Source organism: Saccopteryx bilineata, chromosome 2, assembly GCF_036850765.1.
Source record: "Saccopteryx bilineata isolate mSacBil1 chromosome 2, mSacBil1_pri_phased_curated, whole genome shotgun sequence".
In the NCBI taxonomy this organism is placed as follows: Eukaryota; Metazoa; Chordata; class Mammalia; order Chiroptera; family Emballonuridae; genus Saccopteryx; species Saccopteryx bilineata.
Window position 1 is genome coordinate 255,599,609 of NC_089491.1, and position 12,945 is coordinate 255,612,553.

Sequence of the window (12,945 nt, forward strand, 5' to 3'; positions counted from 1 at the left end):
GCTGTTTCCAGATGCTGCACATGTATGTAACAAGACAGTTAAGGAGTGCAACAAGAGCACACCTATGGGGAAATGGCCCTGTGTGCATGTTGAGGGGTGCAGGGAAGTTGGGCCAGAGACTCCAAAAAGTCTGATGCATAGGTTTGGATCTGTAGGGTGAGTCAAGTGATCTCCTTGGCAGAGAGGAAGAGCAAGCCCTTGGATCAGAGGTCAAGGCAGGTGCCAAGACCAAGAAAGGCGTGGAGGCCAGATGCCAGTGACCTTGGTGATTGGTTAACCAAGTCAGAGAGGTGGGCCCTCACAGCGTGTGAAACCAGCACCTTCAACTGGAATAGAAAAAAAAATCTGGAAAAATATATATTCCCTTAGTTAACTCTATATTCCTTTTCACCTTTTTTATGAGTATACATATTTTAATCACCACAAATATATTTGCAATGGTGTTAGCTATATACATTTACCGATTATGTGGTTCCAGACATTTTAACATATTGTTTTTAATATTCCTGAATAGCATACATCATTGTCATTTGAAACCCAGCCCTTGTCCTTCCATGAGCCAGTTAAATGGTGCTCTGTGAGGTCCCCACATGCTAGGTGAGGCCAGGGGAGCTCAGGGTTTGTGTCTCACTTCCCCACCGGCCTGGAGCACTGTGTGAGTCCTGAGGCTCCTGTCCCATGCTGAGCAGTGGTCATCAACCTCCACCTCAGGCTGGAGCCCAGAGATGGTCAGAGAGGCCATACTCTGATCCAAATGATATCGTATTATGTCATATCATATCATCATATCATATCATCATATCATATCAAGTAATACATTAATGACGCATTTGGGAACCCAAAGAAAGAGAATTCTGAACCACAGAAAACCACAGAACCAAGTTGCTTATTTTAGAACCAGTAAAAGCTCGAGAAAAATTGAGTAGAGCTCCCAGACTTCTGCTGGAATTCAGGCTTCTGTTATCCAATTCGAAAAATACCACCTATGATTCCATTGATGCCCCTCCTCAGGGGACACAGCTGCAAAGCCCCCAACAGTGAACAAAAGTCTCTGCTTGCCACTGTCTTGGAATTGATCCAACTGGGAGTGGCCACTAGCCAACTCTCCATGGTTAGTCCCACAGCGCCCCCTGCTGGTTCCATTAGAGCTGTCTTTCCTCAAAAACTCTTACTCCTGGGACTTTCCTGGTTTTAACTGGGTTACCAGAGTTTGCAATGCACATTATTTTTATGATTCCAATGTGCCCACCACTATCTTAGGCCTTAATGTTATGATGATCAACACAGCCTTTTACTACGTGACTCTTAATATTTGGGTCTTCCAAAGGAGGAGGAACTTGATCTAGCTCTAAAGGAATAGCAGAAAAATCATTGTATGAAGAAGAAACAGAAGGCATAAAACCCCTGTAACATTTAAGATCAAGGGACATCCAAGAGGTGGCGGAAGTCCTCTGTGCATGCCACCTGTAGAAGGTGGTGAAGTGGGAAAGACTAGAAAGAAAGGAAAAGAACAGAGAGAGTGCAGCTGAGAGGGGGAAGGATGCTTTATATGCCCTTGGGATCTGGGGCTTCATATACTTGAAAGACATTGAACACTTTAAACATAGCAGTGACATTCTCAGGTTTCTGTATTTAAATATTCTTTTAATAACGTAATTTTTTTTGTTCATTTTTCTGAAGCTGGAAACAGGGAGAGACAGTCAGACAGACTCCCGCATGCGCCCGACCGGGATCCACCCGGCACGCCCACCAGGGGCGACGCTCTGCCCACCAGGGGGCGATGCTCTGCCCATCCTGGGCGTCGCCATGTTGCGACCAGAGCCACTCTAGCGCCTGGGGCAGAGGCCACAGAGCCATCCCCAGCGCCCGGGCCATCTTTGCTCCAATGGAGCCTTGGCTGCGGGAGGGGAAGAGAGAGACAGAAAGGAAAGCGCGGCGGAGGGGTGGAGAAGCAAATGGGCGCTTCTCCTGTGTGCCCTGGCCGGGAATTGAACCCGGGTCCTCCGCACGCTAGGCCGACGCTCTACAATAACGTAATTTTTTAAATAACATAAATTGGAGAAACTCAGCAAGGAGAGGGTGTGGTTGTGTGCAAGTGTCCATGGCAGGGAAACCACGAGGACGTGAGCTTGAAATGTGATTAGGAGTAGAATCTAGCAGGCTGGTGAGCACACGAATCTGGCAAGTAAGGGGAAGAAAAGGTGCTCAACATCACTAATCATCAGGGAAATGCATATCAAAACCAAAATGAGATATCACCTTATGCCTGTTAAGATGGCTATTATCAAAAAGGCAAGAGGTAACAAGTGTTTGCAAGAATGTGGAAGGTACACTGTTAGTAAAAATGTGAACTGATTCTGTCATTATGGAAAATACTATGGAGCTTACCCAAAAGCTTTAAAGTATCGATAGATCTAACATGTGATCCAGCAATCCCATGTCAGGGGGTGCATTTAAAGGAAACAAAATCAGTATCTTACAGAGTTATCTGCAGTACCATGTTCATCACAGCATTATTCACAATAGCTAATATGTGAAAATGATCTAAGTGTCTGATGACAGTCGAGTGGATAAAAAAAAATGTGACATACACAATGGAATATTATTTGGCCTTAAAAAATAAGAAAACCCTCCCATTGTAATAACATGGATAAAATTAAAAAACATTCTGTTAAGTAAAATAAGCCAGACACAGAGCTACAAATACTATATGATCTCACTTAACATATGGAATCTAAAAAAGACAAACTCAAGTAACATCATTAAAATCTCCATATTACCCAAAGCAATCTATAGATTCAACACAATTCTTATCAAGATACCAATGGTATAACTCACAGAACAAGGCCAACTATTCAAAAAACTTATATGGAACCAAAAAAGACCCCAAGTAGCCACAACAATCTTGAAAAAGAAGAACAAAGTTGGAGAAATCACATTTCCTGATATCAAACTATGCTACAATGCCATAGTAACCAAAACAACATGGTACTGGCATAAAAACAGACATATAAATCAATGGGACAGAATAGAGAGCCCAGAAATCAACCCACACCTTTATGTTCAATCAATATTTGACAAAGGAGGCAAGAACTTACAATGGAGTAAAAATAGTCTATTCAATAAGTGGTGTTGGGAAAATTGAACAGATACATGCAAAAAAAAAAAATGAAAGTAGGCCATCTTCTTACAGCCATACACAAGAATAAACCCAAATGGATTAAAGACTTAAATATAAAACATGAAACTATAAAAATTCTAGAAAAAAGACATAGGCAGTAAAATCTTGGACCTTTCTCATAGAAATATTTTTCAGATATATGTCCTCAGGCAAGGGAAATAAGAAGAAAAGATAAACAAATGGAACTATATCAAACTAAAAGTTTTTGCACAGCAAAGGAAACCATCAACAAAATGAAAAAACAATCCACTGAATGGGAGAACATATTCACCAATACATCTAATAAATGCTTAATAGTTGAGATTTATAAAGAACTTATAAAACTCAACATCAAAAAACAAACAATCTGATTAAAAGATGGGCAAAGGACTTGAATAGACATTTTTCTAAAGAGGACAGACAGATGGCCAATAGACATAAAAAGATGCTGAACATCACTAATCATCAAAGAAGTGCAAATTAAAACCACAATGAGATATCACTTCACACCTACCAAAATGACTATTATCAATAAATTAACAAACAACAAGTGTTGTTGGCAAGGATGTGGAGAAAAGGGAACCCTCATGCCCTCTTGATGGGAATGCAGATTGATGCAGGTACTATGGAAAGTAGTATGGAGTTATCTCAAAAAATTTAAAATGGAGCTTCCTTTTGACCTAGCAATCCCACTTCTAGGAATATATCCTAAGAATCCCAAAACACTAATTTGAGAAAATATATGCACCCCTATATTCATTGCAGCATTATTTACAATAGCCAAGATCTGGAAACAGCCCAAGTGTCCATCAGTAGATGAGTGGATAAAAAAGCTGTGGTATATTTACACAATGAAATACCTTGCAACCATATAAAAGAAGGAAATCTTATCTTTTGTGACAGCATGGATGGACCTGGAGAATATTATGCTAAATGGAATAAGCCAGTTAAAGAAAGACAAGTACCTTATGATTTCACTCATATGTGGAATCTAATGAACAATATGAACTAACAAGCAAAGTAGAGACAGACTCACACATGGAGAGCAGGCGGACAGTTGTTGGGGGTAGGGGATTGGGTGAGGGAGGTGGAGGGATAGAACAAAAAAGGACCAAAAGAAGGAAAAACTCATGGACATGAACAATGTCATGATTGCCAGAGGTGGTAGTGGACAAAGACTTGACTTGTTGACTTGGGAAAGAGAGATAGGTAAACACACAATATTGTGTACAGATATGTTGTATTTTGCACCTCAAAACTGTATAATTATGTCAACCAGTGTCACCTCAGTAAATTTAATCTAAAAAATAAATTTAATAAATTTAAAAAGTCAAGCTCTAAGAAGCAGAGACTAGAATTATGGTTTTCCAGGGGGTGGTCAAATTCTCATAAAGACTCTGTATTTCCACCCAGTGAAAACCCCACTCTCCACCTCCAATTGTCACCTGACTTCTTGTCTCTCTCCTTTCATTCTCACACTGCACTTAGCCCAACACTGACTGCTGGAGGCCAGGGTCTCCGAGCTCCGGATAATAGGTTTAAAGGTCCCATGCCCAGGAGCTAGTTCTGATAGTGTACCTCACGTGCTCAAGACTGATCATTAACCCAGATCCTATACAAGGAAAGAGCCATTCCTGGGCATGGGGATAGCACCACCTGCAGTCATGGCTAGCACAGTAAGCCCCAGCACCGTGAATGGGACTCCTGACCCTCCTGAGATGTCAGAGCGCCTCAGAAATGCCGCCGACATCTCCGTCATTGTCATCTACTTCGTGGTAGTGATGGTTGTTGGACTGTGGGTATGTAGAAGTCCAATAGGGATTTAGGGTGGGCACACGGCTTGAGGGTAAGCATCTAAGGGAGGCAAAAGTGTGGTGTGACAAAACTCAGATAACAGTAACTACTGTCACAGATTTTATTGTCTTTCTCAGAATCATTTTCTTGTGTGTGACATCAATAACGCTTACACTGACTTAATTTATTCTCCCTAACAGCCCCATTGTATGAACGGGGCCAGCACTAGGTACATTAGACTTAATCTGTTCAGTATCTCCAACATGTGGAATAATGAATAAGGACATTATTTTTCTTCTCTCACTTCTTTTCCTTTGTTATTTGCTCACTTTCTAACTTAGTTGAGTTGGATACTTAATTCACTGATGTTAACTCTTTCTTTTAGTAATGAATGAATTTGGGGCTACAGATCTTCTTCCACCAAGTTTCAGTAATACCTCACATTGTTTTCATAAATGAAAGTGAATAGAACAATTAGGACAAACATTGAGAAATATAATTTCCTGAAGTTCCTGGGTTTCTCTGAAACTATGATTTGGAAGTTCTTTAAAAATTGATGCTATATCACAGTTTCCAGGAAAATGTTTCTCTCTTCAGGAGAGCTGGAAATGATCACTTTCATAAGCACCATGACCACAGTATTTGGGGCATCTTGGGTACATTGGATGTCGTCTGTCATGTGTCTTCCCTTCTGCCCAGGCTATGCTGAAAACCAACCGGAGTACTGTCGGAGGCTTCTTCCTGGCTGGTCGAGATATAGCCTGGTGGCCGGTGAGTGGTCAGAGTTTCTAAGAGATGAATTTCCTGTGTGTGTGTCTAAGAGTAAATAAAGAAAACATTGGGAGGCCCTGGCTGGTTGGCTCAGCGGTAGAGGATCGGCCCGGTGTGTGGAAGTCCTAGGTTCAATTGCCGGCCAGGTCACACAGGAGAAGCAATCATCTGCTTCTCCACCCTTCCCCCTCTCCTTTTTCTCTATCTCTCTCTTCCCTTCCTACAGCCAAGGCTCCATCGGAACAAAGTTGGCCTTGGTGCTGAGGATGGCTCCATGGCCTCCACCTCAGGTACTAGAATGGGTCCGGTTGCAATAGAGCAACGCCCCCTGGTGGGCATGCAGGTGGATCCTGGTCAAGCATGAGCAGGAGTCTGTCTCTCTGCCTCCCCCCTTTCACTTCAGAAAAATACAAAAATAAATAAATAAAACTGGGTGAAGAAAACGTTGGTTATGTTGATCATTTCTGATATGTGTTGGTTGCCTACTTGTTAGTGTCTCTTTTCCTGAATCCCTCACCTCGGGGCTTTACCCCATCATTCCATTAGATGACAGTGTGTCACCAATTATGTGATCAGGTATAGTGTGGCATTGAAATATATTAGAATTTATGGGCCAATATGCAACTCCGCCACTAAAGCACAGAAGCAGCCCTAGTCAATACATAAAAACAAAGAGCATGGCTGGGCTCCAATAAAACTATTTATGGGCACAGAAATGTGAATTTCATATAACTTTCCATATGACAAAATAATATTTTTTCAATTTTTTTTTTTTTTTTTTTTTTTACAGAGACAGAGAGTGAGTCAGAGAGAAGGAGAGATAGGGACAGACAGACAGGACCAGAGAGAGATGAGAAGCATCAATCATCAGTTTTTCTTTGCGACACCTTAGTTGTTCATTGATTGCTTTCTCATATGTGCCTTGACCGTGGGTCTTCAGCAGATGGAGTAACTCCTTGCTGGAGCCAGCGACCTTGGGTCCAAGCTGGTGAGCTTTCCTCAAACCAGATGAGCCCGCACTCAAGCTGGCGATCGCAGGTTCTCGGACCTCTGCATCCCAGTCGGACGCTCTATTCACTGCACCACCACCTGGTCAGGCTTGATTTTTTTTTTAACTACTGTATTCAAAAATGTAAAAGATGTTTTCAGCTTACCAACCCAGAAGCTGGATTCAGCTCACAGCTTATAGTTTGCTGGCTCCTGCCCTAAGCAGTAGTGAAGGAAACATCTCAGCATTTACTTGCTTTTAAGAAGTCTGATTTGAGGCTCATAACTCTGACCCTAGTCTCTTCTCTTGGATTCCAGATGGGCGCCTCTCTCTTCGCCAGTAACATCGGCAGTGGCCATTTTGTAGGTCTGGCTGGGACCGGAGCCGCTTCCGGAATCGCCATTGCAACATTTGAATGGAATGTAAGTGACATCATAAGCTTTTTGCTTAAATGAAAAGAAAATCTAAATAATTTATAAACCTCTATCCAATGTTTTCCTAGGAGTCTGCATGAGATAAACTCCTCTTGAGTGTGATTTCTATACTTTTCTCTTTGAGCACATTCCGTGTTTGAACTTCCTGCCTGGGCCACTCCAGTCGCGCTCCTGCCTCTGAGATTTCGCTGAAGCAGTTATTCCCCCAGGAATGTAACTTCTATATGAGTCGGTTCCCACTTTCACTTGACTCCCTTGATCATTTTAGCTCTCACCTGTTTCTCTTCTCCTCGAGCTATTACACTATGTGTCCGGCTCTGATTTGGATGCAGGCAACAACAAAAACTGTAAAAGCAACAGTCCCTTCTTTTGATAACTTACACCCTCGTGGGAGAGACAGGAATGCATTTACTACTGTGTAGTAAGTACACGGAGAGCAGCACGTGTAGAGTCCTGAGAGATCTCACACAGGACAGTGTCCATCCCAGATAATGGGTAGGGCTGGGCACCTGAGGAGGGAGCTTCCAGGTGCTGATGCCATAAGGATGCCTAGAAACTGACCAAGGGGGGCCTAAGGAAGTGACAGCAACAGTAGGGTGATTCTACAAGACTTTTTGTAATTGAGTTCTTAATCATTCTACTGCCATTTATTTCATCAGTAGGAGCTATGTCCCCTTAATTAGACCTTAAGTGTTTTAAGGACAGGGACCACCTCCTCTCATGTCACTTATATCACCCCATCATCTAACACTTGGCTGAACACATGCCCTAAATATTTCTTGAGCTGCGTGAGTTTTTTCTGTTCTTCTCTCTTATCCTTTGTAGTGTGTGCATGCTCATGTGTCTGTGTATCAGTCAGAGGAAGGTGCTTATGTGGAAGAAAGTTGGATCATAGTAGTAGTGTGGACAGACAATCTCTGGATGAACTCTGGAAGTGACCTTGAGTCCTTCCAAATACCAGTGCCCCTCCTTTGTTGCAGATTTTGCCCCTAGTTTTACTCCAGCAGTATCAGGGACTCCAGAATGGAGCCAGTCTCCAGAGATAAGAACAAAAGGCACTATGGCCCCAGCAGGTGTAATTATAAGGCTGCCAATAACCTGGCTCTTTTAGCCTGTGACCTTGGGCTTTTATAACCTCTTTGAGGCTCATATTTCCCTTCCATAGGACAGGATTAGTTGTGCTTGTCATATCTGCCTCACCTGGTTGTTTCACGAGCAGCATGAGTGATATCTGTGAAGACTTTGTAAACATTAATATTAATGTGAGATTATGCCACTATCATTATTATAAGGGAAAAGACTTGGGAATCACCGGAATATCCTGTATCTTCAAATTTCTTTCTTATTGTGTTGTCACACTATATGTAATTCCTGCCATTCAATAATAATTCCTTTTGACAAAGATGGTATGACCTTCCAGTGCTCTCTTACCTTCTGTTTATTTTTCACTTTGCATCTTTTGTCACATCCTGAGCCCCAGGAAAATGGCCTCTGGATCATGAAAACAGAGATGGGCTCTGTCTGGTTGGCTCAGTGGTAAAGCATGGACCCAGCAAGTGGATATCCCGGGTTTGATTCCTGGTCAAGGCACACAGGAGAAGCGCCCAACTGCCTCTCCACCTCTTCCCTTCTTCCTTCTCTCTTTCTAGCTCTCTCTTCTCCTTCCACAGCCATGGCTCGGTTGGAGCAAGATGGCCTTGGTGCTAAGGATGGTTCCATGGCCTCGCCTCGGGCACTAAAATCGCTCCATTGCCAAACAACATAGCAATGCCCCAGATGGGCAGAGCATCTCCCAATAGGGGGATTGCTGGGTGGATCCCAGTCGGGGTGCATGCGGAAGTCTGTCTATCCGTCTCCCTGCTTCTCACTTAAGAAAAACTTTTTAAAAGAAAACTGAGATGAATCATAATTGGTTGAGTGGGATAGAATCTGAGCAAACTTATAGCAAGTCATTGAATAACATCATTTTGTTCAATGTTGCTTCATTGTGTTAATGAAAAAAAATTGATCCCCGGCAGAGGTTACTGTCTGTGTAGAGTTTGCATATTCTCCTCACATCTGTGTGGGCATTCTTGGGGCACTCCTGTTTCCTCCTATGTCCCAAAGATTTGAGGTGAATTGCTGTGTTTACGTTGTCCCAGTCTAAGTGAATAGGGATGGGTGTGAGTGCACCCTGTGACAGAAAGACGTCCTGTCTAGGGTGGCGGTCCCTCTCAGCACCCCAAGCTGCTGGGACAGGCTCTGGCCACCTGTAACTCTGAACTGGAATAAGTGGTTTGGAAAATGCTGATCTTACTCATGTTTATTCATTTTTCTTAAATATACGTATAGCTCACATTTATTTTAATGTTTAATATTAGAAGCATTTGGAATCTTTATTTAGAAGCTTGGTGGTGTTTTTGTGACTAAAAATATGCCATAGGAACTTAACTCTTGTGTATATCAGTTAGCCTGTGGGAAACTTGATACACTTCAAGTTATATATCATTTTGTTTAAAGTCACAGTTCCAAGAATCTACCTGTGACATCAAGTAAGAACTTAGCATATTTTATTTTCAGACTCAGAGGTCATGAAGTGACAAGGTCCACAAGCCAAACCTCTCTAAGTTCACACTCTTTTGTTGGTTTCTTGTAGGCCCTGCTGCTGTTGCTGGTCCTAGGGTGGGTCTTCGTCCCCATATACATCAAGTCAGGGGTGAGTGTCCGCAGGTGTTCTCAGCACATCCGGCAGGAGTTCATGTATTTGTTCATTCCTTCTACTCCTTCATGAAACCTGAGTAATGCCATTTGTACCAGGGTGTCTGGGCTTACCTATACAAAAATCCACTAAGTACTGCTGCTGCCAGCAGTGCCCTGGCCATCCCTACTGTAATGGTACCCTTTTTCCCACAGCCGCACCAACACATGGCATTTGGACATTTGTAAAGAGGTTTCTTTTTTAATGATGGGCGGGATAGACTACAGCTATGGTGGCTCCCCTTCAATCTGGGTATCTCTGTCTCCATGAGCCTCGCTCCTGCACTTATTCCTTCTGCTCCGGTGCTCAGACCATGGGTGCTCTAGCCTGAAATAAATCCCGAGTTTGAGGGTATTGGTGGGCAAGCCTTCTGGCTAGTCTCCTGCAGGAACCTGTATATTCCCTATTTGCTCATCCCAAGTCTCTTCTGGCTCCAGGCTTAAACAAGCTTTGTGTGATGGTGCTGTCCTTGGTGCAAGGACCTATAAAAATAATCATGACTGGAGCCACCTTAAAGTGGAGTTGGGGCTGCCATCCCAGAGGAACCGCCTGCCCATCTTATGCCTCAAACCTTTGGGATGTTCAAACAGGGCAAAATAACCATTGGACTGGGCCTAAAGCAACTTTGCATCCCAAAGAACTGTTTGCAAAAATAACAAGAAAGCAGATATTCTGACTACTGGACCGATGACTATGGGACTGAAAACTAAAAACATTGTTTAGAATTAGGATCACTGTTATATTAACAGCAGCGCCAGTAGAAATGCATTCCTTCTATTTATGCAATTGTTCCATTCCCTTTCTCATAAATACCTATTGCCTTTGTCTCTTAATCAGAATACTGTTTGGGCTTCTGCCTGTATCAGTGCTTCCCAAGTAGCTTTTCTTTAATCGCAAATAAATGCTTATTGCCTCTCACTTCACAGGACTCCTGCATGTGTTATTGGCTTACCACCTTTTAGGGGTTCCTCACAGTTTTGAGCCACCAGGGATTCCCTTTCTTGTTTTTGGTGATATTGTATAAATATTTATTTAATGTCCTTTTATACTGGGGAAGATGATGACATCATGAGCTCAGTCTGCTGTGATGCAACCAGAAAGCTGTACCTTTTCTGCTACCCAGTCACAGTCGCTCTCATATTTCAGTATTGACAACCACAGGCTTTTCACTAAGAGGGAATTTAATGTAAATCTCTTCCTGCCAATAAAAAAAAAATCACAAAAATATATAGCCAAATGTATATTGGCAATTTGTTCGATTATCAATTTACTGTGTAACCATAATTGTGGCTTATTATTTACAAGTAATGTTTTTACTAAACCATCACATTATTGGTGAAAATAATAAAAGTTATTTGTTGCATGTTTACTATGCATTTGGCAGTGGTATGGATATTTTACATCTTCTATCATATGAAAACCCTACTTTACAGATGAGATTGTGGAAATTCAGAGAGAGAGTCATTTGGCAAATGTTATACTTGTAGTGAATGTCAGCCCTGGAAATATATCCCAAGAAGTTTGATTTCAATGTCTATGTTCATTCTAGGCTTGCAGCTCTCTCAAGACATTGTACCTTTTTACACTGATTTCCCAAGGTGCCACACTCAAGCTTACCTGCCCAAAGGTGCTTTCTAAATGCTGAATAATCTGAATGTGCTTGAATCTGCAGGTAAATCCCGGTGATGTCTGTCTCTGCAGGTGGTGACCATGCCGGAATATCTAAGGAAGCGATTTGGTGGGAAGCGACTCCAGGTCTACTTCTCTATCCTCTCCCTCTTCAACTGTGTGGCTTTGAACATCTCAGTGAGTTCAATGCTCCTGGCCTTTTAACTTCCTGAGATTGAGGTGATGGGATCAGAGTGCTAAAATCACAGAGCTGGGCGCGTGTGTGGTCTATCAACTATAGACAGGGGTAAGCAAGATGAATGTCTTAAACTACCTGTGGTGTCTCTACCAGGTTTTTATGGGGGGAAAATAGCTTCAGAGATCCTGCATACATAGAGTAAAAGACTTATGATTCATGAAAGGCTGCAGAGTGTAAAGCCATCCTTGTATTAAGGATATGAAAAACTGGATGTACAGAAAGAACAATTGTCTCATTCAAGTAGCACAGCTATTTAGCACAAAAGAGGAGGATCCCCTGGTCCCCTGCTCCTCCACTGCACATTAACTTCTTTGCTTTCTTTGTCTATGTTTTCATTTTCAGCTTGATTTCTGACATGTGAGAAGAAGTGCTTTATATTATTATACTGACTTTTCTTACATTTATTTTATCTAAGACTGCCTTTGTACAAACCATGCATCACGAATAAGTGTTAAAAGAATTCTAAAATTCATTTAAATTAAATTCCTTGAAGATAATCATTGAGGAAAGAAAGGGAATCTAAAGATTCAGCAGCACGTGAGAAGACAAAGAGTAACTCATTCGCTTTCATATGTCAGTGACTAATGGAATAATCTCCTCAAGTTCATAGTCTATGCAGCTCATGAAAGAAGCTGACCCTCACTATTGCTGTTGATCCGAGTCATTGGAAATAAACCAGCTGCTTAGATTAGATGGCATGAACCTTCCTAATGCAGAGTGAGCATTTCCTAGTGCTTATCGCATATTGTTGAGCTCCAGGTCAGGGGTATCAAAGATTCCTGTGCACGAGGAGTTCACAGTGTGGCTAAGGAGATAAGAATTTAACCGTGAAATTGTTAGCGCTTTGTGACAGTATCTGAAAATATTTCAAATGTGAGCTTGAGTAGAGTGTGGACAAGTGTAAGAGATATGCTACGGATACCCAGGAAAGGGGTAGGAATGGAAGTCATCCTCGTGGAGTGCTGGGGGGTGGGCATTACACAATTGCCCAGCAAAGGAAAGAGGAGAGGCCAAGGGAAGCAGAGAAGCTTGTACTCTTCCACAAGTGGGTGAGAATCACTGATCTACCAGTTTTCTCTGGCTTGGACCTCAACAGCTTTGTGGTCCTAAAGGTCATGAACAAGGTGCTAGAACAGGATGAAGCCCTGGGGATGCAGCCTCTTGTGGCAGAAGAATCCTGGTGGGAGGGAGGGA

General features: G+C 42.4%; 1 protein-coding gene across 1 annotated transcript in view; it reads left to right on the forward strand.

Moving 5' to 3' along the window:
* The first annotated feature begins 4,808 nt into the window (after nucleotides 1–4,808).
* The window catches only part of LOC136323209 (solute carrier family 5 member 4), a 32,157-nt gene continuing 24,020 nt past the window's right edge, over nucleotides 4,809–12,945 (forward strand). Inside the window, exons 1-5 of the mRNA XM_066255025.1 lie at nucleotides 4,809–4,959; nucleotides 5,654–5,725; nucleotides 7,031–7,135; nucleotides 9,783–9,842; nucleotides 11,586–11,690. Of these exons, the coding sequence (XP_066111122.1) occupies nucleotides 4,825–4,959; nucleotides 5,654–5,725; nucleotides 7,031–7,135; nucleotides 9,783–9,842; nucleotides 11,586–11,690 (477 nt within the window). The 5' untranslated portion in view covers nucleotides 4,809–4,824. The remainder of the gene's footprint in view (nucleotides 4,960–5,653; nucleotides 5,726–7,030; nucleotides 7,136–9,782; nucleotides 9,843–11,585; nucleotides 11,691–12,945) is intronic.